General features: G+C 39.2%; 1 protein-coding gene across 3 annotated transcripts in view; it reads right to left on the bottom strand.

Moving 5' to 3' along the window:
- Nucleotides 1-27,197, bottom strand: part of DZANK1 (double zinc ribbon and ankyrin repeat domains 1) — an 87,580-nt gene that overhangs the window by 29,213 nt on the left and 31,170 nt on the right. For all 3 annotated transcript variants that reach the window (XM_037494154.2, XM_037494138.2, XM_054696067.1), the window contains exons 9-13: nucleotides 20,257-20,370; nucleotides 16,461-16,553; nucleotides 9,969-10,091; nucleotides 9,003-9,167; nucleotides 4,100-4,307 (exon numbers count right to left, since the gene is read on the bottom strand). In XM_037494154.2, the coding sequence (XP_037350051.1) occupies nucleotides 4,100-4,307; nucleotides 9,003-9,167; nucleotides 9,969-10,091; nucleotides 16,461-16,553; nucleotides 20,257-20,370 (703 nt within the window). The remainder of the gene's footprint in view (nucleotides 1-4,099; nucleotides 4,308-9,002; nucleotides 9,168-9,968; nucleotides 10,092-16,460; nucleotides 16,554-20,256; nucleotides 20,371-27,197) is intronic.

The raw sequence follows: 27,197 nt of genomic DNA, 5'->3' as shown, positions 1-27,197 counted from the left end.
AAGAGTTTAGTCCATTTACATTTAGAGTTAATATTGATATGTTAGCATCTGTATTTGCCATTATGTTTGTCTTTCCTTTGATTTTATTTATTCTTTTAATAACTTTTTTTTTTTTTGGTCTTCTTTCGTTGTTATTCATCCCTCTGAGGTTCTGGCTTTAGGATTCCTTGTAGTATTTTTTGGAGTGGGGGTTTATTCGTAATGAAATTCCGGAGTTTCTCTTTGTCTGGGAGGTCCATATTCTTTCTTCATGGAGGAAAGAGAGCTTTGCGGGATAGAGTATTCTTGGTTGGCATCTGTTTTCTTGGAGTCTGTTGACTATGTCCCTCCACTCTCTCCTTGCCCGTAGTGTTTCTTCAGAGAAGTCTGATGTCAGCCTGATTGGTTTTCCTTTGAATGTTATCTGTTTCTTCCCTCTTGTCAGCTTCATTATTTTTTCCTTGTCCTGGATTCTTGGGAGCTTTACTATTATGTGTCTTGCTGTGTTTTTCCTTTCGTCGTGGAAGTTTGGTGTTCTTCTTGCTTCTTGTATATCAATTTTCAGCTCCTTCTTCGCATTTGGGAAGTTCTCTTCAATTATCTCCTGGAATATTTTCTCTGTTCCTACATCTCTCTCCTCTCCTTCTGGAATTCCTATAACTCTTATATTTCCTTTCCTCATGGAGTCAGATAGTTCCCGAAGTCTTTCTTCATTCTTTTTCCTTCGTACTTCTCTTTCCTTTTCTGTTTTGGTTCTTTTTATTTCTGTGTCTTTAAGAGAACTTATTCATTCTTCCATTTCATCTATTCTGCTTTCCTTGCTTTTCCTGGAGTTCTTTAGTTCCTCCATTAATTCTTTGATCTCCTGCATTTCTTTTACTTCCCTCTTTAGGGACTCAATTTCATTCTTCTGACCATTGTTTTCCCTCTTTAGGGACTCAATTTCCTTCTTCTGATCTATCACTTTTTTAATCATGGCAATTTTAAATTCTCTTTCTGGAAGGCTCAGAAGTTCTTCCAAGTTACTGTCGTTGTAATCTGGAGGGTGGTTTTCTTTTTGTGGTGTGCTTCTTTCCTGAGGAGTTGTTAGGTTGCGTGTGGTTCTTCTACTCCCTACTGTCTGTTTTCTAATTTGTCGTATGCGTTGGGACACTGTGTTGCTCGGACTGACTGGCATCTTGGGTGAACTTCTCCGCTCCCCTCTGGCTCTTCCAGGAGCCATCTCTGTCTTCTGGGGGAGCTTTCTGCTGGTTTTAGGCAGTTTTTACTGAAGAAATGTCCCTGTTCTCAAATGGCGAAGCGGGATGCAGTCCCTGCGCCTCCGGTTTCAGGCACACTCTTCTGCGCACCCGGTCTGCCCCGGACGTGGGTGCCTGCTCCCTCTGTGGGCTCAGACTGCTGGTCGGAAGGGGCCTGGCGTGGAATAACTTCCCGGCTGGCCACTGGGTCCTCCAGAAGCCTTCTGCCCTTTTCAAGCAGTCTTAAGAAATTTCCTGTTTTATGGGGTGTTAGTGACTTTTCTTTTCCTGGTCGCTAGGTGGCGCCAGAGATCTCTCCTATTGTCCTTGGGGGGCTGTTTTTCGCCTCCCCCCCACCCCGTGGGACAGGGAACAGAGCGGGAATGGTAGGGTACACCTCAACAGCTTTGGGGTGCCGCGTCTGCCCTGCGCCCCACCGTCGCGGAGAACCCACGCCCCGAATTCTCGTGCCCCGGGTCTCAGTTCAAAGCCCTCAGTTCCAGGACGCGGGCTGCAGCCCAGTTCAGTGGCGCGGGAATGGCGCCTTTTGCACCACTCCCGTGCCTGGGTGCCTGGTTCCTGCTTACTCAGGGAGGGACCTTCACCTCAGTGAGGACCTCCGCCCGTCTCCCCGCAAGCCTAGGTCGCAGGCGCGGGTACCTGGGCAGCCGCGATTCTGGTCTGCACTTGCCCTTCAATCTCGCCGAGCGCGCTGCGTTTCCGCGCCAGCTTACCGGCAGCCCGGGCTGTGTGCGCGTCTCCCGGGGTCTTTGTTCTTCTCTAATGGCGCCCGGAGCCGTTCGCTCACCGCCGCAGCGGATCCTGCAGGGTTCTCCACAGCTCCCGTTCACGGGGTGTGGTGGCTGCAATAGTTCCTTTCCACTCACAGTCCCGCTTGCTGCGTCGTTTGCTCTTGTGGGCCGTTTTGGTTTGTTGTTTCCTCCTCTCTGCCGGTCGGAGAGTGCTGACTCTGTGGGCGGGGGAGGGGAGCAGGGTTCTGCGCTTCCCTCCCTTCTAGTCCTCTTTTATGGCAACTTTCTTCTTCGGGCAGTTTGCTGGAGTCACCCGTTTATCTTCCGTGTCCCAGTTCTCACTGGGACCTGCCGCTTTTCCTCCCTATTAACTTTTTTTAATGGGAGATCTTACTCGCAGCGTCTCCTCGCCGCCATGTTGCTCCGCCCCCCTGATTAATCATAGAATATTATACAATCTTAAAAGAACATGTTTTGATTGCCACATATGGGTCTATTTTACTTTCTTTTTAAAATAAATGAACCAATTTTAAATGTACACTTTGGGTTTGGGGAAGTATATACATCCTAATTAATATGCAGAATATTTCTGTCACTCTCTTCCAGACTGCATAGAATTTAAAACACATTTGAATTTATTGCCATCATTTAGAACTGTGGAGATTTCACCTGGGTCTAGATTTCTGGTTTCTTGTGTACAGGTGGGAGATGCAGCAGTGATGGGCCTGCATTTCTGCAGAGGCCTGGCTTCTTGAGTCAAAGGACAGCTGCCCACTTTGAACAGGGCAGGGGCCTTCCAGGTAGTCACAGTCCCTGAAGGTTCGGTTGTCTCCCTTTACTTCCCAGCTCAGCCCTGTGGATAGCAGTCTATAACCAGCATGGGATCCATTTTACCAATGTAGACACTAAAGCTGAGAACAATCTGGTGGCATTTCCAAGGTCACTCAGCATGGCTTAGTGGAAAGGGTACATGATGGATTCAGACAAGCCTGAATTAAATCTTAAATTTACCATGAACTGGCTTAGTGAACCTGAGTCAGACATTAAATCTTGTTAAGCCTTACTTTTCTACCTCTAAAATGGGACTGATACCTCTTACCTCATATGTTACTGTGACATCAAATAAAAGACCTAAGTGTCCCATTTTGGGTTCCTCTGACAGCAAAGCCTGAGACAATGATTTAGGACAGGTGTTTTCTTTCCAAGCAACCCTGGGAAGCACAAGTCATGGAGCAGCAAAACATGAAAAGAGTTAAGTCAATAAAGAATGTGTTAAAAGCTGGTTAATTTTATGGGCAGCTGGAGTTCTGACCTTCTGAGAACTTATAAGGAACCATGTAGAACATGCCTCAGGAGTGACCATTGCAAGGTACACACACTGGAGCATATTCATAATAGCTAACCAGTGACCACAGCTCAAATGTCCACCACCTGATGAGTGGATAAACAAATGTCCTATGTCCATACAGCAGAATATCATCTAGTCATAGAAACAAAAATGAAGTACTGAAATGTGCTACCTGGATAAAAGTTCACTTATACAAAGTGAAAGAAGTCATTTACAAAAGTCCATGTGTTACACACTTCCATTTTATATGTCCAGAGAAAGCAAATCCATAAAGACAGAAAAAAAGACTACTAGTTGCCAAGTACTTCGGAGAGAGCAGGAAAAGAGTAGCTGCTTCTAGAATTCAGGGTTTATTTTGGGGTGATGAAATGTTCTAGAAACATATAGTGGTGATGGTTGTACAAAATTGCTAATATACTAAATGTCAGTGAATTGTATATTTTAAAATGCTTAAAATGCTTACTTTTGTTATGTGAATTTTATCACAGAAAGAAAAAAGAGATAATGGTAGATAGCAATAATGACACAGACTCACAACACTTCTACCCTAACAGTAGAAATCCATATGTACTATTTGGTTTGTGAACTGGAACATGGGGCTGAGTCAAAACCTCAGAGTGCTAAAAGTTCAATGAAATGCTATTATTCATGCAAAGAAAAATAACTTGAAAAAAGAAAAATAAAGGAACTTCTTGTACATAAAACCTAAAGGAAGAAAAAAAATGTCATTTCTTTCAGAGAAAAGATGAGTTCCCTCCTGACTAGTATACATTTCTCCTCACCTCTTCCTGGACTGACAGCTGTCAGAAGAGGTTTGTGGTCACTCATCTTCTCCTGCCTCTGCTTTTGAGAAGCCATTTGCACTTCCTTTTTTGCGAGTAGCTTGCCAGATGGGTAGAAAAGACCAGCAGTCTGTGTGCCCACATCCTTCTTAGTCCCAGCATAAGATTTGGGCAAAGGAACACTTAGGGGCTGCCAGGCAGATCGGGGCTATAAGAGCAAGGCAGAACACATTTAAAAAAATTATAACACAATTGAATTAATTCTCCATTTTGCTCACAGAAAACAGTTCTAATCAGAAGTAAAAATACTACCAAGAAAATGTACTCCAATCTAAAAGGGGTTTTTCCACACCATTGCCTCATCATCCATGTTTCTGTCTTTCCAAAAACTCCCAGATTAATCTTTGAAGCCAGCCCCATTCCCGTGGCCATTTACAGTCTAAAACTCAGTAATCAGCTGGTGCTCCTGTCCTGCCACATGAGGCCTAGAAGACACCTGCTCTCTCAGCTCTAGTCCAGTGAGCACAGACTTTCCAATCCATCCACATGACTGGGCACAAACATCTCTGAGACACTTCAGTGCATCTGAACCTGGGGACTTGAGAGGACCACCACGTAAAGGTGTGTAGGCTGTGCACTGACAACAGCATTATTTCACCTAGAGGCATAAATGTTCACATGGTAGATGCCATACATTTGCATATTTATTAAACAATTTTTCTGGTAAATGGAAGGAAATTTCCAACAGATGGCAGTCAGGTTTATTGGGAAAAGAACACCTTTGCCTCATTTGCAAAAGGTGCCATATGGGCTATTGGCAATCCCAGGATCTGTAAGTCTTTTTTTTTTTTTTTTTTTTTTTTTTTTTTTTATTAAATTTTATTTTTATATTCCCCCATACAATTGCAAACGCCCCATTCTGACCCAATCCTTCCCCTCCCGCCCCCACCCCCAAAAAGTGTCTCTGGTTCATAGTTTTTTTGTTGATTTTGATTTTCACTTTCTTATATTCATTTTCCTGGTCCCTTATTTAAGTTTTCTAGATTCCTGCTATGAGTGAGACCATCCGGTATTTTTCTTTTTCTTTTTGGCTTATTTCGCTGAGCATGATCCCTTCCAGTGCCATCCATGTTGCTGCAAATTGCATGTGTTTATCTTTTTTGAATGCTGAGTAATATTCCATGGTATATATGTACCACATCTTCTTGATCCAGTCATCTATTTTTGGGCATTTGGGTTGTTTCCAAAGCTTAGCTATTGTAAACAGTGCTGCTATAAACATAGGAGTGCAGGTGCTCTTTGGAATTGATGTTTCTGTGTCCTTTGGGTAAATACCTAGGAGTGGAATTGCTGGATCATATGGAAGCTCTATGTTTAGTAGGTCCAGAAATCTCCACACAGCTCTCCATAGTGGTTGGACCAGTTTGCACTCCCACCAACAGTGCAGAAGAGTTCCTTTTTCTCCACATCCTCGCCAACATTTGTTGTTGCTAGTTTTTTAATATGTGCCATTCTCACTGGTGTGAGATGGTATCTCATGGTAGTTTTGATTTGCATTTCCCTGATTACAAGTGATGTTGAACATTTTTTCATATGTCTGTTGGCCATTTGCATTTCCTCTTCAGAAAGTTCTTTTTAGCTCTTCTCTCTCTTTTGCCCATTTTTGACTGGATTATTTTCTTTGTTGTTGCTGACTCTCATCAGCTCTTTGCAGATTTTTGTGATCAGTCCTTTATCATTAGTGTTGGGCAAAATGTTCTCCCAGTTGGTGGGGTTTCTCTTTGTTTTTGTTATTGTCTCTTTTCTGTGCAGAAGCTCTTTATTTGATGTAGTCCCAGCTGTTTATCTTTCTCTTCACTATCACTGCTTTGGGTGATGTGTCTGTAAAGATGTCTTTGATGTGCAAATCCCGTAGTGTTTCGCCTATATTTCCTTCTATGTATTTTATGGTTTCAGGTCTTATGTCTAGTTCTTTATCCATTTTGAGTTGATTTTGTGTATGGTGTGAGGTAGTGGTCAAGCTTCATTCTTTTGCATGTAGCGACCCAGTTTTCAGCACCATTTATTGAACAAACTTTCTTTGCTCCAATGCATAGTCTTTGCTCCTTTGTCAAAGATTAGTTGACCATAAATCTGTGGGTTTATTTCTGGATTTTCTATTCGATTCCATTGGTCTGTATGTCTGTTCTTGTTCCAATACCATGCAGTTTTGATGATTATGGCTTTGTAGTATAGTTTGAAGTCTGGGAGTGTGATGCCTCCATTTCCTTCTTTTTTTTTCAGTAGAGCTTTGGCTATTCGGGGTTTTTGGTGATTCCATATGAATTTCATCAATAATTGTTCTATTTCTTTGAAGAATGCCATTGAGATTTTGATTGGAATAGCATTGAATCTGTATATTGCTTTTGGTAGGATGGCCATTTTAATAATGTTTATTCTTCCAATCCATGAGCAGGGGATGTCTTTCCATTTCTTTGTGTCTTCTTCTATTTCTTTTAACAGTGTTTTATAGTTTTCTTTGTATAGGTCCTTTACCTCTTTTGTTAGATTTATTCCCAAATATTTGATTTTTTTTGTTTCAATAATAAAGGGGTGGTTTTTTGATTTCTTCTTCTTCAGATTTATTGTTTGTGTATAGGAAGGCTACTGACTTTTGCGTGTTGATTTTGTATCCTGCCACTTTACTGAATTGATTGATGAGTTGAATTAGTTTTTCTGTGGAGATTTGGGGTTCTCTATGTATATTATCATATCATCTGCAAATAGTGATAGTTTGAGTTCTTCTTTTCCTATTTGGATTCCTTGGATGTCTTTCTCTTGTCTTATTGCTCTGGCTAGGACTTCCAGTATTATATGAAAAGCAGTGGTGAGAGTGGACATCCTTGTCTTGTTCCAGATCTTAATGGAATTGCTTTCAGCTTTTCACCATTGAGAATGATACTGGCTGTTGGCTTGTCATAGATGGCCTTTATGATGTTGAGGTATGTTCCTTGTATCCCAAGAATTTCAAGGGCTTTTATCATGAATGGGTGTTGCACTTTGTCGAAAGCTTTCTCAGCATCTATTGATATTATCATATGGTTTTTATATTTCTTTTTGTTGATGTGTTGGATAACGTTGATTGATTTTCGGATGTTAAACCATCCTTGTGCCCCTGGAATGAATCCAACTTGGTCGTGGTGAATTATCTTATGGATACATTGTTGGATTCTGATAGCTAAAATTTATTGAGGATTTTTGCATCAGTGTTCATTAGGGAGATTGGCCTATAGTTTTCCTTTTTTGTGTTGTCCTTATTCGGTTTTGGTATTAGTGTAATATTGGCTTCATAGAACGTGTTTGGTATTGTCCCTTCCTTCTCAATTTTTTGGAAGAGTTTGTGAAGGATAGGCACTAATTCGTCTCTGAATGTTTGGTAGAATTCATTTGTAAATCCATCAGGTCCTGGCTTTTGTTTTTGGGGAGGTTTTGATTACCATTTCAATTTCGCTGCTTGTAATTGGTCTGTTTAGGTGTTCTATTTCTTCTTTATCTAGCTTTGGGTGATTGTAGAGTTGTAGGAATTTGTCCATCTCCTCTAGATTGTTGAACTTGTTTCCATATAACTGTTCATAGTAGTTACTGATTATTCTTTTGATTTCTGCTGTGTCCGTTGTGATTTCTCCTCTTTCATTTATGATTCTGTGTATTTGTGCTTTCTCCCTTTTTTCCTTTGTGAGCCTGGCTAGGGGTTTGTCTATTTTATTTATTTTTTCAAAGAACCAGCTCTTGGTTTCATTGATCTTTTGGATTGTTTTTTTAGTTTCAATTTCATTTATTTCTGCTTTGGTTTTTATTATTTCTTTTCTTCTACTGGTTCTGGGGTTTTTTTGTTGTTCTTTTTCTAGATCTTTGAGCTTCGAGATTAGGTTGTTTCTTTGAGTTCTTTCTTGTTTTTTGATGTGAGCTTCTATTGCTATATATTTTCCTCTTATTACTGCTTTTGCTGCATCCCATACATTTAGGATATTGGTGTCCTCCTTGTCATTCAATTCAAAGAATTTTTTAATTTCTTCTTTGATCTCCTCGTTAGTCCAGTGGTCTTCCAGTAGTGTGGCTTTTAATCTCCATGAGGTAGGATAGTTCCTTGCCTTCTTTTTACGATTTATTTCTAGTTTGATGCCTTCGTGGTCAGAAAAGATGGTTGGTATGATTTCAATCTTGGTGTATCTGTTGATGTTTGTCTTGCGCCCCAGTATGTGATCGAGGATCTGTAAGTCTTTTAATCTGGGTTAAGAAGGTCATGAACACTCTAAAAATGAGTGCAAAGTTGCTGAGTGCATGTGCAGTCTCTCTTCATAATCTTCAAATTCTTCTAATGAAGAGATGAGAAGAAACCTGAAAAGTCTCTATGAGCTTAAAGAAATTCATACAAAGATGGTTAGAAAGTGAGGTCTTCTGAAAACAACTTTGTGAGATTTTTCTCAAACTAAGGCTCGTTGTTAACAATGATAAGAGCAATTTTATATACCTGATGTATGTTTTCTAAAATATAAAAGAGCAGGGTAAAAGTCCTAGGGTACCTTATAAGAAATTTCAGAAAAGGGAAACATGCTATCCCATGTATTTTAAATTCACTTCTTGCTAATGACATTGTATCCATTGCCTTGCAAATGTAATTAGGCCCCAAGTTACTATAGATAAATGCATATGTAGATATTTAACTTCTGAAGAACTCACCTGAGTGTACCTGAATCGACTGAACTTTACACATTGAAATAATGGTAGTTCATATTTTGTCAAAAGCCCATGTGAAAGGTCTAAATGTTTGGCTCTCTTTCACTGGGTTGATTCATAGGGTGGAATACACAAATTCAGAATCACCACCTCTTGGCACTGGTTCTTACTACAGAGGAAGCCTCACCTTAGCAAAAGGGCCCGATTCTCCAGCAGCCAGAGTCAGACTGTTGTCCATGCTAAGTCTTGTCAAATACTTCACATAAATACCACAGGAGCCACAGAATCGGGCATATGGGTGATTGCTGGCCCCACATTTAGGGCAAACAGAGTAGCGTACAGAAGAGCCAGGCTAGAGGATAAGAAATATTTTTATGTTTCTATGAAAATTAGATTCATAATTTTCCCGTATATCAATTATTCCCATATTACACAGTCTCCATACTGTCTGACCCAACAGTTCTCTCTGCTAGAATTTTTCCTAATTACAGTTAAGTACACAAAGAAGTATATTCAAGGCCATTCCCTGCACGATTAAGAGGAGAAAACTGGAAACAACCTAACTGTTCATCAGTAGGGGATGGCCTAAGTATACACAGTACATACAGACAGTGGAATATTATGGAGCTTCTGAAAAGAATGAGAAGAGAGCTGACATGATACACTCTTAGGTGAAATGCCAGTTTACTTATTAACACATTGAACGGCCTGAAGAATACCTCAGAAACTGAGAAGCAGTGATTGCTTCTGAAAAGAGGAGCCGTGGGACTGGGATCACAAGGGAGACTAACCCTTGTATATAAACCTTTTGTATTTTGCACACAACACTTTTTCAAATAAAAAAATACATAATTTTGAGCATTTTATTTAAAAGGCTGGCAAACAGGCAACTCATAAAAGGCAGATAATAGAAATAACATCAATAAATGAGTGAAAAAATCTAACCTTAAAGAAATGTAAATCAAAACATTTAACAATGAGAGATCATTCTTAATTGAAGAGAATTCATTGTCTCTGTCTCCAGTTTCTTAGGTAAATAAGTACCAGTGACCAAACCCTAAGAAGTGATTTCTGAAAGGCTGTGGAAGAGAAGCCTGGTTCTTTCTAGGGTGGAGGTGAGGTGCTCAGCAAAGCTCAGTTTAAGAATACCCACCATGGCTCCACACCAGTCACAGACGCTAGCTTCCTGGTGATTCTGGCGATCACATTTGAAGCAGGAAATGGTCTCCCCTTTCTGTGTAGGCGTAGGAGGGGCTTTATCTCCCCTGTACAGGGACTGGTGAACACAAGGGTATTTATAGGCAGATCAATACTATAAGTCTCCAATTCCCCTCCCATCCAGAAAAGAAGAAAGCCCCAAATCAATGAAAGTTCTTGGGAATATAGTATTTTTACCCCAAAGAGTAAAACTATGATGAAGTTAATTAATAAATTAGTACAAAGAGCATGCATTCTTCACAGAAAGTCAATGAAACTGGTGCCTACCACATTTTGATATTTCTCAGTATCTTTAATACTAAAGGTAGCAAGTCAGTGTTGATTTACGATAACTATGAATAAAGTTGTGAGGTTCCCCAAGTGGCAATATTGAGGTTGCTCTTACGTTCTGAGGGGTTTTGGCTTCCATCTGGGCATGTGAATTTATTTTCCACTTCTATCACATAAAATTAATTGCTTTATTTTGTGGAAGGAAACAGAATTGTTTTGTGAGAATTTCTGAGACTTGGTTAGGTGGATTAGCCTCTTCACTCCTATTATTTACTCGCTATTATCTAGTAAAAGATTTTCTCATCTTCCAAAAGAGAATGGCTAGGATTCATAAATGCTCTCTGAGGCACAAGAGAAGGTAAGACCCAAAATCTGAGCACAGATTATCCGACTCTGAAGTCTGACTTATTCATGAATCCACTCAGTCATGCAACAGCTTCCCTACACGTTTGTAAAGGGATTTCAGATGGTTAGTGGCAATAAGCATGTAGGAATACTTAACACAGGCTCAACCTCCATTTGTCAGTTTATTTCCTTCTCATTGTGTTTTCCACTAGATTCTTACTTCCTTAATGAAAAGGACTATCATTCCACAGTTTTTTCTCCACTTAACATAGCACCTGGTACTTTGGCATATGAGAGTCATTCAAATAGTTGCTGAATGAATTTAATTAATGAATAATTGGTTTAATTGATAAATGACTGTGTACACTGCCACATATTCCATGTGTAATACTAAGAAAGCACATATTGGGCAAGATGTTTTCTAAGGGGCCTCCCTGGTGGCGCAGAGGTTGAGTGCTGGCTTGTGAAGCTGCCCGCAGCCTCTGCAGCGCAGGTTCGATCCCTGGCCACCTGCAAGGGTCCCACATGGCGTGCAGACCCCTCTTGCTGCCGGCTGCTCCCCTCAGCAGTGTACTTCGTCAGTCTGCCTGTTCTGTTCCCTGCTCTGGCTCTGGTGAGTTCTCTCACCCTCCCATGCTTCTGACTGTACCCAGTGCTTATATAAATAAATAAATAAATCTTTAAAAAATTTTTTAATTTATTCTACTATTGAAACAGGGTTGTGATATAAAACTTGCTAATCTGGGTTTCATTGAAATGTATCTACCTACCGTTCTACTGGACTTTTAAAATGTAACACTGCATTAAAAAAGAAAGTTATTTTACTCCACTCACACAAATGCTACTTAACAAAGAAAAGACATCAAGGTATCAGATGGACTTGCATGTTACTTCTATGATTGCATGCTGATGATAAATGATCTCATTGTGACATCTACTCTGACATACCCTTCAGACAGAAGTAAAACTTTGAAAAAAAATTCAATTTTGTGATCATTCTTGAAACAGCTTTGTTGATAGATGAGACCCAGAAACAACTATGTTACTGACAGTTAATAAAATAAATTTAAATTGTTTTACTACTTATAACAGGATACCTGAGAATATTTGAGAATATAATTCTTTTGTGTGGCAATTTAAGTCATTAGCAAGATCAGTCCAAGAGGGTCTCCCTTGTGGTGCAAGGGTTAAAGACAGCGCTATCAAGCTATTGCCAAACACTTCAGCATGAGTTCGATCCTTGGCTGGCCAGGGAGCAACCCACATGGCACAGCAGACCTCTCTTGTCTGGACTGCTGCTGACCTCAGCAGTGTATTTCAGTAGATCTGCCTGCTCTGCTTCCCACTTTCTCTGGTGAATCCTCTCACCCTCCGAACCTCTGGCTTACACCCCAGTTCTTGTATGCATAAATAAATAAATCTTGAAAAAAAAAAGGTAAGTCCAAGAATGTCCAAGTACTACTGTTTTCTTTTTTATACTTTTTCAGTGTCATTTGTTCTCTGAGATTGCCCTGGAAAATTATAAAGAGTAATTTTAGGGAGGAAGAGTGACATAAAATCTGAAAACATTCCAAGTCAGAAATACCAATAAAAAACTACACTAAAATTTCATCAGATTTGATTTGGAAATAATTATGTATTCTTATTAAAATTTCCAGCTGATTAGTATGTTTTTAGGCTCAGTTCTGAAGAAGAAACACATATAACATATATTTTTTTTTAAAGCTACAGATTTTCCTTCTGGTGATGGCAGAATAATGACTCCCATACAGCAAACAACTACAAAACTGCTATTAATATATGTAGGTACTGGAGAAGCAAACCATTATAGCCAGTACCCACAAAAGGGCAGCTGCACAGAGTTAGTTCCCATCTTCATGGCTTTAGCCTGCCGCTCGGGGCTGTCCACATTGTGCATGTGAAGTGGTGGGAAAGGGAAGTATTTCTATCTAAGAGAACCAGAAATCTGTAGCTGGGGAATATTTGGCTAGTGAAGAGGCAGGGAGCTCCCCAGGAAAGAAAAGAGACAGGTAGGGGAATTCCCAAATTTTGTGCACAAACATCTCTTACTGACCTCTGAACAACACATGTGTAGAACACTCAAAGGAGCTCAGCTAAAGACAAAAACACTTGAACTGAGACCAGACTGCTCCTTTCGCTCCCGCCACCAAAAAAACAAAAACCAAAAACAAAACACAATTTTCTTGTGTTTTTTGGTATCTCCCAGAATTTTAGATTGTATCCTAGCATTATAAGTGTTTAGTTGTGATTCTTTTGGATTCTATTACTATTCTCTGATGAATGCTGGGGATTTGTTGTTTGTTTTACTTTTTTTTTGTTTTGACTTAGCAGGCAATAATAAGCTTATATGCCTGGTTTAGTGAATGCACTGCCTGGAATGAACTAGATCAAATGCCTCTTAAAAGAAGTGAAAAATCAAATGAGTTCAACCATGAGATGAATTCGATATTGGAACCAGCAACCAAGTTTTGAAGCACACATTCTTCACATAATGAATATAAGGATAGGAAATTTCAAGAAAGAAATGTAAACAATAAAAATTCTGGAATGGAAAGATACTTGATATTAAATATCTACTGAATGTACTTACTAGCTAAAAGGATATGATAAGGAAAGACTAAGAGAATGAAGATAGTAAATTTATAGTTTATGTTAAAAAAGAAGAAAAATTCAAAAGCAATGATCTTAATTCTCACCTTAAGAAATTAAAAAAGAGGGCCTCCCCGGTGGTGCAGCAGGTTGAGCACAGCGCTGTGAAGCTACCCGCAGCCTCTGTAGCGCAGGTTCGATTCCCGGCTGGCCGGGCCGGGGAGATTCCCAATGGTGAGGCAGACCTCTCCTGTCTCACCCGCTGCTCCCTTCAGCCATGTACTTTGGTCCTTCTGGCTGTTCTGCTCCCTGCTCTTTCTCTGGTGAATTCTCTCACCCTCCCGCACCTCTGGCCTGTACCCCAGTGCTTGTAGAAAAAAATAAATCTTTAAAAAAAAAAAGAAATTAGAAAAAGATAAAATTAAATCCAAAGCAAACAGAAAGAAGGAAATAAGAGTAAACATTAAAAAAAAAAGGCAATAAAGCATAGAGAAAGCCAATGAACCAGAAGAAAGTTCATTAAAAAGATCAACAAAGTTGATGTTTCTAATAGGAGAGGAGGAGGTGGTTATGGGGAGAACACAAGTTATAAACAGCAGGAATGAAAAAGGGAATATCAATACAGATCCTGTAGACATTAAAGGGAATTTCATAATAAAATATCTGATAATATCAAGTGTTGGTGACAATGTAAAGAAAGTAGGATCTTTGCATTTTGCTGATAGGAATGCAAACCAGTATAGTCATTTTGGAAAAGAGTAAGTAGTATCTTCATAAAATTAACCATGAGCTTAGGTAGGACCCAATAATTCTATTCATTGGTATTTACCCAAGAGAAATTAAAATTATGTCTACACAGGCCTCCCTGGTGGCACATGGGTTAAGATGCAACCCATGAAGCTGTCCGCAGCCACTACAGCATGAGTTTGATCTCCGACCAGGGAATTACCCACATGGCACAGCAGACCTCTCCTGACTCGCCTGCTGCTCCCCTCAGCAGTGTACTTCAACCAACGTGCCTGTTTTGTTCCCTACTCTTTCTCTGGTGAATCCTCTCATCCCCCCACCACAGCACCTCTGGCCCGTACCCCAGCTCTTGTATGCATAAAAATAAAATAAATCTTAAAAAAAAAATGGGCCTCCCTGGTGGTGCAAGGGGTTAAGCACCGCACTATGAAGCAGTCAGCAGTTTCTGCAGCAGGAGTTGGATCCCTGACCGGCCAGGGAGCTACCCACATGGTGAAGTAGACCTCTCCTGTCTCGCCCGCTGCTCCCCTCAGAAGTGTATTTCATCAGTCCATCTGCCTGTTCTGTTTCTCACTCTGTCTCTGGTGAATCCTCTCACCTCCCTGCATCTCTGGCCTATACCCCAGCTCTTGTATGCATAAATAAATAAATCTTTTTAAAAAATTCTGTGAAAGACAAAACCATAATGTCAAAAGAGATTAGTGTTTTCTGGGGCTATTGCTCAGGAGAGGAGTTTCTATGTAAAGGGACAGGAGATACCTTTTAAATGAAATGAAACTATTCTATACATTCACTGTGGTGGTGGTTAAAATAACTGTATATAATTACCAATATTTATTAAACTGTAAAATTAACATATGTGAATTTTCTTGTATATAAATTATATCTCAATAAAGTTTGGAACATGAACAGTTGTTTCAAATCAGTAATTAACCATAACCTTAAAAGATATCAAATCTAACTCTCCTGTTAGGGGCTGAATTGTGTTTCCTTCAAAAAGATATGTTGGAGTCCTAATCCCCAGTACCTCAGAATATGACCTTATTAGGAAATATGATCTTTATAGAGATTCTCAAGCTAAAGTAAGGTATTAGGTGGACTTAATCCAGATGTCTTTATTAAAAAAAATCTGAACACAGAGACAGATGCACACAGAGGGACAATGATGTGAAAACACAGGGAGAAGGCAGCCATGTGAATAGAGGGATATACCTACAAGCCAATGGGAGCTTGAGGCTACCAAAAGCAATGAGAAAGGCAAGAAGCAGTTCCTTTCCCAGAGCATGACAGAGAGCATGGCTTTGCTATTACCTTAATTTTGGACTTCTGGCCTCCAGAAGTATGAGACAATAAATTTCTGATGTTTTATGCCATTCTGTGTGTGGCACTTTGTTTTGAAACCCCAGGAACCAACATACCCCCATTTGATACTAAACATACTGACCACAATAATCATCATGTTTGTTCAGTTTTGCCAAGGAACCTCTCTGGAAATATAACAACTCCCACTAGTAGAAAATATATAATAGCTCCAAGTAGCAAGTTATTTTCTTTAAACTTTGGTAGTAAGTGCCAAATTCTCTTTGGTATTGTCATTGGAAATAAATTGTAAGAGCCTATTCTTTATCATAAGCATTTTGTAAATACAAATCTGATCATCTAAACTGAACACATTCACTGTATTCAAGTTGCATGTATTCCTCCTCCTTCACTTTAAACATTCAAAGGAAGCTGGCAGGAGATCCAAGAAATGGGCACCCACCAAGTTCTCAACTCTCAAAAACAACATGTGCTTATGTGCTTGATAAACACATACCTGACCATGAATGAAATGTGAATGGGCTCACTTCCCCACTGGCTACTGCCAGGCTTCCATGCAAAGTTACTTAATGTAATTATAAGAATTCACTGAGGGCCTCCCCGGTGGCTCAGTGGTTGAGCGCTGGGTTGCGACGCTGCCCGCGGCGTCTGCGGCGCCGGTTCGATCCCCGGCTGCTCCCCGGCCACCAGATGAGGGTCCCACATGGCGCGGACCTCTCCTGCCGCCCGCTGCTCCCCTCAGCAGTGTACCTCGGTCCTTCTGCCTGCTCTGCACCCCGCTTTGGCTCTGGTGAATTCTCTCACCCTCCCATGCTTCTGACTGTACCCAGTGCATGTAAACAAAACAAACAAACAAATAAAAATAAAAAAAAAAAAAAAGAATTCACTGAGTTTACTGAATCCCCTTGAAGTTAAAACTTTGAAAGCAATTTTGTAGTAATTAATATATACTGTTCTTTCCACATATAGATGTATTGTTTTAAGTTTCAGTGTTTCTTTCAAAAAAAAAAAAGAAGAAGCTTGAGGGAAGGGGGGGCTCTCTCTACACTTCCACTCCCCTGGCCTCCACAAATTATCATGAACATGGAACATTTAGCAGCCACTAAAGATGGACTGGTGCATGCAGTGAACCTACCTCTTGTGCTGAAGGTAGGGCTCCCTCACAGGTGACACAGTGTTTCAGGTTAGCAGGATTTCCTGTGCCACAGGCACGGCAGATTACTTTCTCCTTGAAAACAGAGAATAAGAAATACATGTTTCTCTGAGAAAATAACTGTGCAAAGAAATAATCAAGCAGTCTTTTCAATTAGTCAGCAATTAGAGCCTATTTTAACAAGGGAATCCTGAAATTGGGTTGGTTTATTACCATATAACTAGTGTCAAATTGAACATACTTCTAAAAGAAACAAAACCCAAAATGGACATTTGGTTTTTTTCCTTGTAGAAAATGTGATGGTTGATTCTACCTCTCATGGCTTGAATGATAAACAGAAAGGTGCCCAAGCAGGAAAATTTTACCTATGTTCACAGGAAACTTAGTTCTTGGACTGAGGTTTACCTCATGAAGCTTTATGTCAAATATGAATTTAGTAATGCTCTGCAGTATCTCACTTGGAAAAGTGAAAAGACTGCCTTAAAAAACAAATAGTATGTGAAACTTTCAGAGTCAGCAACCTGGAGATAAGATGCAATACAGGAAAAAACAAAAGACAAAGAAATAATGGTTAGAACAGTCTAACTAGAGTTCAGCTACCAGAGGTTTGTTCATATCTGTTTAGTCACTGAACCATCCTGAACTATCAAGATACTATCTTCTTCAATCGCCAATGACCAGTGACACTTAAATGTTCCTTTCTACTGTAAGACCTTGTAAAGTTGGTACAACTAAAGAGAAAGATCAGGAAAAGATTTGCAACAAATCTAAACAATTCCGTGTACTCAACACAGTCACTGGAGTAAAACTTTCTTACAAACTTATACTTCCAGTGACACCAGGTAGGCCTGTGAAGTCCCCCTGCCTTCCAAAGTCTGCCTACATCCATTTTAGTAGGAGACGCTGAGGTCTTCCTCAGAACTTGAGACAACTCAGAAAGCCAACAGTGCCCATGCCAGAAAATTCCTAAAGCGCAGATACAACTGGCTGCTATCCAAAATGGCAGAGTTGCTCTCAAGGGAGACACTTCCTGGTTCCTACATTCTTCCAGGTTGCTTAAAGCCAGAGCATTACTGTGAGATTAGGACTGCAATCTTGCTGAAGAGCTTGCATCAGAAAAGATCTGATGAAACCCATCGAGAAGTGAAACAAATTCCCTGTCCATGTGTAAAAAAAATGAGATCAAACAAAAAATAATCTTGCTGTTTGTGCAGAAATACATAATCTAGAACGAGAAGACTAGAAATCAAGTAAACTACTTACTTATTCAGTCCAACAGGTTACCTCATGACCCTCACCTTGCAGGGCTCACAATTCAAAACTAGTTAAATGGCGCTAGGGTAAGGGTGGGGGCGGGGAGAGAGTACCTAATATCTAGGTATCCTCATTTTACCATGTATATGTATACTAAAATATCACTTTAAATATATAAAATGTTTACTAAAACCAATAAAATAAAAATTTAAACTAGCATATCATAACTTTGCCCAATCCAAACTGTCTAGTCACAACCCTGCCTTGCAAAATTCTTTCTTAAAAATTTTAATTAACTATTTTTTAGAGCAGTTTTAGATTCACATCAAAATTGGATGGAAATTACAGCGGGTTTCCTTATGCCCCTCATCCCCCCTTATACACATACACATTTACAATCTACCCCATTATTGATACCCTGTACCAAAGTGGTATATTTGCCATAACCAAAGAACTCTAGTGATGCATCATTATCACCCAAAGTCCATAACTTAACTTAGGGTTCACTATACCCTTCCCTGCTTTCTCCCTTCTGAGATACTACTTAGAAATACTAAGTCAAAGTTGTGGTCTGTCTTACTATTAGGTTCAATAAATATAGCTCTCTTAGTCAACAGGTTTTTCCAGTGGCTTTTGACACCATGCCATGGCACACATTCTTGAGAGCAGTGACCATGACCCATAGACAGAAATACTTTTATATTATAATCAATACACTCAGAGATTCATATGTGTTCACAAGGATGATTTGGTGGGATTGAAGACACCATCTAACCGCCTTAAAGAGGATGCTAAACGTCTATGATGAAGACTTTAAAACAAAGTCAGTACCCTTGTTTGCCATCTCATCCACACGTTTGCAACAAATCTAAGCAATTCAGTGCACTCAACATAGTATCTGGAGTAAAACATTTTCTTAAAAAGTAATTAAAAGATGAGACCAAGTGATCATTTCTCTCCCAAAAAATTGCATTTAAAAAGGATTATTCCTGTATTTAACGATACTAGTTATATAAAAGTTCTGTGTTCATCCTCAATTTGGATTTCACAAACTGAAGGAAAATGCTTACTTATACCATTTTACCTCGGTGCCTTTCTCAAACTTGGAAGACCTCTACATTTCAAAGACTGAGGGTGGCATGATATATATTGAACTTGGCTCACACAACTAACATTTACCCCAATTCCACCTGTCTGTAATGGTTCAAAGAGTTTGGCATGATGAGACCTTCAAACACCCTGAGTAATATAATAATAAGAACAGGTTCTGCTGAGATTGACAGAACAGTAACAATAACAGTGGCTTGAACAAAAGATTTCTCTCTCTCTCCTGTATTACTTTGGAGGGCCTCCCTGGTGGCGCAGGTGGTTGAGCGCCTCACTGTGAAGCTGTCTGCAGCCTCTGCAGCGCAGGTTCAATCCCAGCCAGCCAGTAAAATCCCACATGGCGAAGCAGACCTCTCCTGTCTTGCCTGCTGCTCCCCTCAGCAGTGTATTTCATCAGTCTGCCTGTTCTGTTCCCCACTTTGTCTCTGGTGAATCCTCTCACCCTCCCGCGCATCTGGCCTGTACCCTGGTTCTTGTATAAAAATAAATAAATATTTTAAAAAAAAAAAAAGTTTGGAGACAAGGCTCCCGGGCTATATTGTGGTTTTCTATGGTGACTAAAGTTTCTAAAGATTGGAAATAGTCATCTAACAAAAAAAAATTGTACATTTTCATTTCTCTAATTGTGGTCCAGTCAAACAAAATCTCATTTCTGTAGGTTTACATACCCTGGGACACTTTAGAACTTTTCACAGTGAAGGGGAACTTGGAGGTGGAAGAAAAAGTGGACTTATCTTTTCTCTCATAAAATTCAATACATTTTGACCATATAGAATTTACAAGGTCATTTTAGGAGGGTTATAGCTCTAACTGTACATTAAGCCCAGGCAATTCTCTTATTGTTAAAAATTCTTGCCATTTTTTTCTCTAGTCACATTTACTTGAAATTAAAAAGTGGGTGTCCAGGACTTTAAATCGAAAAATGCAGAAAAGATATAGTTGTATGTTCAATGACTCTGCCAAAAATTTTTTCACAGTATGATATGATTTGTTTAGCAAAGTTCTGATATTTAACTTTGTAATATATGTGACTAACTGAAGCTATTAGTTTCTACATGTTAAAGATCCATAATTAAAAGTAAATAAAACCATGAAACCACCTTAAGGACAAGATTATAAGTCAATATTAATTGCAACGTTCACATTTAAATGATGAAGTAAAAAATCTAAGTTAGCAATAGCGCAACTTGTTTTCAAATCTATTTTAGAAATTGGATAGAAAACATGTTTCTGCATATCCCTCTTCACATTATAGATTCTGTTAGCAAGTTAAACTCTTGGGTCACATACCTTTACAAAAATTGGAGTGGGTTTTGTGCACAGACACCTGATTATCAACTGTTAGCCAAATTCATTAGTGGAAGAAAGACATTTAATTTCTGTATTTTTTATTCATGTTTTGACCACATTTCATTACCTTCAGGTGGAGGCTGGCCTGTGGCTGCAGCTGTAGAGCAAGAGGAGCCTCACATACCACACAGATGGGTGTGTTCATGGGTACCAGGCTTCCACATTCTGCACATAACCCCATCTGCAGAAAGAAAGAGGTCAGGTTTGTCTTCAGAGGCAAAAAAATGGAAATTTTAAAGTAGATCTTAAAATGTAAGGTTAATTTGCTTTTGTAAAATGTTTTAAAGCTAATTATCTTTACTCCTATTCTTATTAAGAGTAAAAATGCATTTTATTACAGAAAACAGAAGTATAATAAAAAGAAAACTTTATTTTACAGCATGAGTCAGTGAGAAGTTGACAAATCCTTTTCCTGAAAAGCAATTACAGAGTTGGACAAAATTGCCAAAAAATCACCATTTCTGAATCAGAAGGTGGGCCAAACACAGGCTGAAAAGAATAGAACTTCAGATATGAACACGTCTTGTGGTTCTTGTATAAGGTTGCTGCCATCCTCCTTTAATCCTATCAATGTGATGGCTCCACTATGGCCGGACAGGCTATGAAAACCAGCAGTTGTGTGGCTCTTGATGGGCAGGCCTCACTTGACTTGGAGCACTGGAAAGGTGATGACATTAGTGGCAAGTAAACAGGTAGAGTCAGTGGCTCCACTAGCCTGACATCATGGTCCTGTTTGGGACAGTGAATGGATCAGCATATTATTCAAGGATTTAACAGGGAGTTGCAAAAACAGGAGGCTCAATAAATTCTCTACATATTCTTGGTTGACTGAAGGTTATGTGTATGTGCATCATAAACCAGAGTGGGCCGAAGTCACCCATATATTTCTGGCTGATGGAGACTGTGGAGATGCAGGAAAACTCAGGATAAAGTAAAACCTGGGTGATATTTAAAAACACCCTGAAATTTTAATGTTCTGCTCAGTCAACACATAAATTCATCAACCGAGAAAGGAAGCCTCACTGAGTCAGGTGTTTGAGCGCAAATCTTCAATTTAACATTAAGCTATGCAAGCCCAGGCTTAAAAATAAAAACAAACAAGCAAAAAACACAACCTGAAATCACTGCAGGGGAGATAATATGAAAGGTTTAATCCAAGGAAATAAAAAACAAAATAACAGTGCTAGGAGAAAAGTCAGAATCCAGAATCATTATAGTATTTTATCTAAAATGTTCAGAATTCAAGGGAAAATTATAAGACCAGCAAAAAAAAAAAAAAAAGTGCAACCCATAGCCAGGGGCAAAAAACAGTCCATACAAATTGTCTCTGAATGTCCCAGATACTGGATTTAACAAAGATTTCAAAATGACTATTATAAACCTGTCCAAAAAATGAAAAGAAGCCACAGTTAAAAAAAAAATTTAAAGGTATGATGAAAATTATCCAAAAAATGGGAAATCTCAATGAAGAAAAATAACAAAATGGAGCAAAATCAAAACCTAGAGTTGAAAAGTAAAGTAACTGAAATTTCAAAAATCTCCAAAGTGACTCAACACAGGCTAAAGATGACAGAAGAAGCAATTAACGTGAATACAGAGCAATGGAAACCTTCAAATTTCAAGAACAGAGGGAAAAAAGATTGAAGAAAATAAACACACCATAAAAGACCTGTGAAACAACACCAAGAATATCAACATATGTGTAATGAGAATCCCAAAAGAGGAAGAGGAAGAGAAAAGGGCAGAAAAAGAATCTGAAGAGATAATGGCCAAAAATCTTCCACATTTGAAGAAAAATATTAACCTACAGCTCCATAAATTCAATTAGTCTCAAGAAAAACAAACACAATGATATTCACATCTGCGTACATAGTCAAACTGCTATATGTCAAAAACAAAGAGAAAATCTTGACAGTAACAATAGGGGAAAAAGTACTTATACCATACATCAAAAACCATGGTGGCATGGTAGAATGATATATTCAGAAGGATTAAATTAAAAAAAAAACTTTCAAACAAGTTTATCTTTAATAAAACTATCCTTCAATAGTAAAGGTAAAATGAGCATTCTCAGATCAACAAAGAGAAAGAAATTGCGATCAGATGTGCCTTTTAGTAAAGGCCATCCTTCAGTCTGAAAATAAGTAACACTGGGTGATAACCTGAGTTTACAGAAATGAAGAAATAAGAGATAAGATATAAGAAGTATATAGGTAAATATAAATGCCTCCATAAGCATGTTTTCTCATTGTTAAGTGAAATAAGATGGTTTATAACACTTTTAGTTTATAACTATAGTGTAAAATGTGCTGATATAGAAAAGATAAGAAAATGGGGAGGAAAGGAAAATATATTGGAGCAAATTTTCTGTATTTTAATGGAGTTAAGTTATTCTGAAATAGACTGTGATATACCATTAGAACATAACTTTAAAGAATAATTTTTAAAAATCAACATAAGAATTAAGATGGTAAACTAAAAATTACTAATTTCACACAAAAAGGCAGCAAAAGAGGAACAGGGGAACAAAAACCATGAAATAAATAGAAAATAAACAAGACGGCATACATAAATCCAATCATATCAATAAAGACATTAAATGTGAACAGACAAAACACCGTACTCAAAGGCAGAAATCGTCCCACTGGGTTAAAACGCAAGACCCAACTATGTACTGTTCACTAGAGATATACCCTAAAATCAAATATACAAATAGGTTGAAAACAAAAGTATAGGAAATGATATGTAATATAAATAGTAACCACAAGGGAAATGGAGTGGCTACATAAATATCAGGAGAAACGGGATTTTAAAACAAGAAATATTACTAGAGATAAAGAGACCATTTATGGTTAAGTCAGTAAATCAGGAAGACAGCAGCTTTAAATGCACATGAACCTAACAACAAATACCCAGAATGAACAAAGCAAAAACTTGAGGAAGGACCTATCTCTCAACTGACCACTCTTAAGTTCCAATTTTTACTGGTGGACCATAATGGTGTTTTGGCTCTCCAAAAATCAGCATTAATTTAGAGCCAGTAAGCCCTAAAGGTTTGTGTATTTCCTTCTCCCCAGTGTATAGTCGCTCTACTGAAAACAGTCCCTTGAAAAAGACGGAGGAAGTTGCAACGATGCAGGGTCCATTCTCAAGGAGACCCTCTCTTATTTCAATCAAAGAGTTCTGGCTTTGTGAATGACTTAGGTGTGGAAACTGAGTGAGACACTTGGATGCTTCACTGTGGTGAACAGATTCTGGACAACAAGACCTAGGGTTTGTTTTTTTTTAAATCTCAGTTATCTAGACCAGCCTATATACTAGTAGGCTGCCTATCTACTTCATCCCTAGACAGCCAGGATCAGGTTCTGATTACGGATGCATCACTGCTGCCCTTTACTGTAGATGTGCCACCTTATCTTTTGCAGCTAAGTGCTGACACTTGACCCTGCAACTCTAGAATTCTATTAGCCCCCACTGACATCAGGAAGCCTAACTCCATGGTGGCATCACCCATGATCATGTCTGTCCTAAAGAGGAAAACAGCCATAGAACTTTTCAAGAATGCAGGTCCTCCTTTTACTAATATATCCCTCAAAGCTGAAGTAAAGGAAGAGTCTTTGGGGCCTTCTTGTGAAATGTTGTTGGGGTTTGAGGGAAAGGGCACAGAACACATAGGACAAAGCTATTCCACCATTCCTATCTTCCTCCACATGACGCCAGGTTAGTGTTGCTAGCCCAGTCTTACTAAACACGGGCCACTATTGAGTCCAAGTTTTAGTCAGCCAACAAAAAGCAGAGCCACCACTAACTGCATTAGTCAAAACATTAAATCCAGAAACTATAAAAAAAGCATGTAAAACAATAGTTTGGCCCAATTTAGTGTGTTATATCTTGCCCTTATTTAAAATCCACTCCTGCTACCTATTTCCCAAGATTCTGCCAATATATATTAGCAAAATCATACTCTTCTTGTAAGCTACCTCCTGCTGGATCACAGTGTGTGCCTGTCCCTCTCTGCAGCATGCTGGAATTGGACAATAGTAATGTGACAGGAGGGCTGTTATGGATCTTTAGGAGGATAACCATCCTCTTTGAAGTCCTCCGTCCCAGGTGAGGTTATCACAGAGATTTCAAACAAAGGAAGCTAGTATCCTCAGAAAGGCAGGTAAACTACATCTACTGGCAAGAAGGCTCTGAGTAATTTTCAGCTCAAGGTTGTCAGTTTAATCTGGGCCCAACCCAATACCTCCATCAAGTTTCAGGATCCCACTGTTTCCCAATGAGTGCCCTAACTTTCATATAAGACACATGGTGATAAAGTGAATTCAGCTGACGTTACAGCTTACCAACATATATAATTAAATTTTGTGTTTAATTTTGGCACTAGAACCCTGGATCTACAACAAATTAGAGTGTTAGAGCTACCATGGGTGCTCTCTAGTTTTCAGATTATGACTTAAGGTCCTGAGCAAGTCAGTTTCTGGGAATGTTCCTGTACTCTGGAGACTCCATTCATACCAAAGTCCTTGCAGTTATCACAATTGCCACTATATTAAGTGCAGCATCCACCTGGCCACTCAAGATACTTGCTTCTGTACACACTTCATCACTGTCAGTGACATGTGGTGATAGCGTGATTAATTGTCATGCCTCTTCATGCTGTCCATTACTGGCATCCTGTTTCCCACTAAAGCAACTCAGTGCTGTTCTTGAGCAAAGAGAAGACCAAACCACTCCCCAAATCCCATCTCTATAGGTCTGTCTCTTTCTTTTTTTTTTTAAAGATTTATTTATTTATGCATACAAGAACTGGGGTACAGGCCAGAGGTGTGGGGGGGTGAGAGGATTCACCAGAGACAGAGTGGGGAGCAGAGCAGGTGGATCTATTGAAATACACTGTTGAGGGGAGCAGCGGGCGAGTCAGGAGAGGTCTGCTACGCCATGTGGGTCACCTCCCTGGTCGGGAATCAAACTCGTGCTGCAGTGACTGCGGATTGCTTCATAGTGTCTTAACCCGTTGTGCCACCAAGGAGGCCCCTCTATAGGTCTATTTCTTTTCTTTTCTTTTTTTTTTAAGATTTATTTATTTATTTATACAAGCACTGGGTACAGTCAGAAGAGCGGGAGGGTGAGAGAATTCACCAGAGCCAGAGCGGGGAACAAAACAGGCAGACTTGACGAAGTACACTGCTGAGGGGAGGAGTGGGCAGCAGGAGAGGTCTGCACGCCATGTGGGACCCTCGCCGGCAGCCAGGGATCGAACCAGCACTGCAGAGGCTGTGCCACCAGGGAGGCCCTCTATAGGTCTATTTCTTCAGGCCACTTCTGGTATCAATTCTGTATCAGAGTCCAGTCAGAAGACGGAAACCACACAGTAGTTCAAACAAGGAAAGTTTAATTTAAATAATTATTAACTAGTAACAGAGGATTCACTATTAACAGGTAAAGCGAACTCTAAAGAATATAGGAATATGCAATACAGGTAGGAGGCTACTACCTCCATGGCTGAAGTAGAGAACCCAAATATGACCAAATTTGGAAGAGGCACTTAACTAAAGAAGCTTGTGGCTGTTGCCCACTGGATGACAGAAGTTTCAATGGGGTAACACAAATCAGAGCCAGCAACAAAACACCACCCACTGGGGTCCTCTAAAACTCATTAGGGATTTCCCATTGGAAGCTGGCAGGCATGCTGGGAAGCCATGTGCAGAGATGCTGCTGAATATTTCTGGGAAATCGCCCAGGAGGAAGCCTCTGGAAAATGGCTGGGATGCCAGGGAAACTCACTGAGAAACTATTTCTGGGAGAGCATTAAAATCTACCATGGTTAGTTAGGTACAACTAGGTGTTCTGAAGGTTAGCTGAGCACCATCAGAGTAAAAAGAGAGCAAAGCATACCAGAATCCAAAAGAAAGGCCAGTCCATTCTCCTACAGTGTCCCTCTGCTGACAAAAATTCACATCAAGCCAGCTGGCAAAGGAGGACTGTTTAAAGGGTCCAATGCCAGTACCACGGGACTGGACAATAAAGGGTAGACTTGGAGCTGAGAGGTACACCTTTGCATCTCTCTATCAAGACTCATGTCTTGGGTCTCCAGCCAGGATTTGCCCCCTTTGAACCTCAGAATCCCAGTTGAGAGAAGAACATAATAAGTGCTCAACAAATAGCTTTAATTACAGAGCTGTTTGTATATTGTATTAATAAATATAATAGGGGAGGCAGTACAGATAATTCAAAATTCATCATCTTAAATATTTATAATCGCTGATAAACTTTTCTTCCTGCAAAAATAAATTTCTGAAAATATGTCTTCAGGCCAGTAAAAAAATAACTTTGACGCTGTACCATTCAATCTAAGCAGGGAAAGTTAAAACCAGTGGGACTTGTTTACATTTTATTTGCTATATAGGCAGTACAGATAATTCAAAGTTCATCATTTTAAATATTTATAATCTCTGATAAACTTTTCTTCCTGTAAAAATAAATTTCTGAAAATATGTCTTCAGGCCTATAAAAAAATAACTTTGATGCTGTACCATTCACTCTAAGCAGGGAAAGTTCAAACCAGTGGGGCCTGTTTATATTTTATTTGCTCTATTAACTTTTTCAAGGAGTTAAAAAATATATTAAAGTAAATTAATTTCTACAACATAGCCATTTAGTATGTGACCTTTTGCTAGAAGGCATAATTCAATTCCAAAACTCTAGACTTGGAAATCATTGAATTAGCAACTTTTTCTTAGTGACTATCATTTTCTAAAAGGTCATTTTACGCTGAACATCATGGACTCTTTATTTTTTTTTTTTTTTTTTTTTTTTTTTACAGAATTCTCTGCTTTATTTAGTTCTTACCACTTATCTGTTGGCATTATACCTTATTTTTAAAGAATAAGTAATTTGGGAAATAATTGAGAAATGGACGAGTGACAACAGAAGGGTAAAATAAATTAAAATAAATCACAAAAGAATTTGTGATTAATAACACTAATGTTTTAATTTTTTTTTTTT

This window comes from Talpa occidentalis, unplaced genomic scaffold, assembly GCF_014898055.3.
Source record: "Talpa occidentalis isolate TD23 unplaced genomic scaffold, MPIMG_talOcc4v2.1 talOcc4.10, whole genome shotgun sequence".
Lineage (NCBI taxonomy): Eukaryota > Metazoa > Chordata > Mammalia > Eulipotyphla > Talpidae > Talpa > Talpa occidentalis.
The sequence above is the reverse complement of the archived record's forward strand: the minus strand, read 5'-3'. Positions and strand labels throughout refer to the sequence as shown.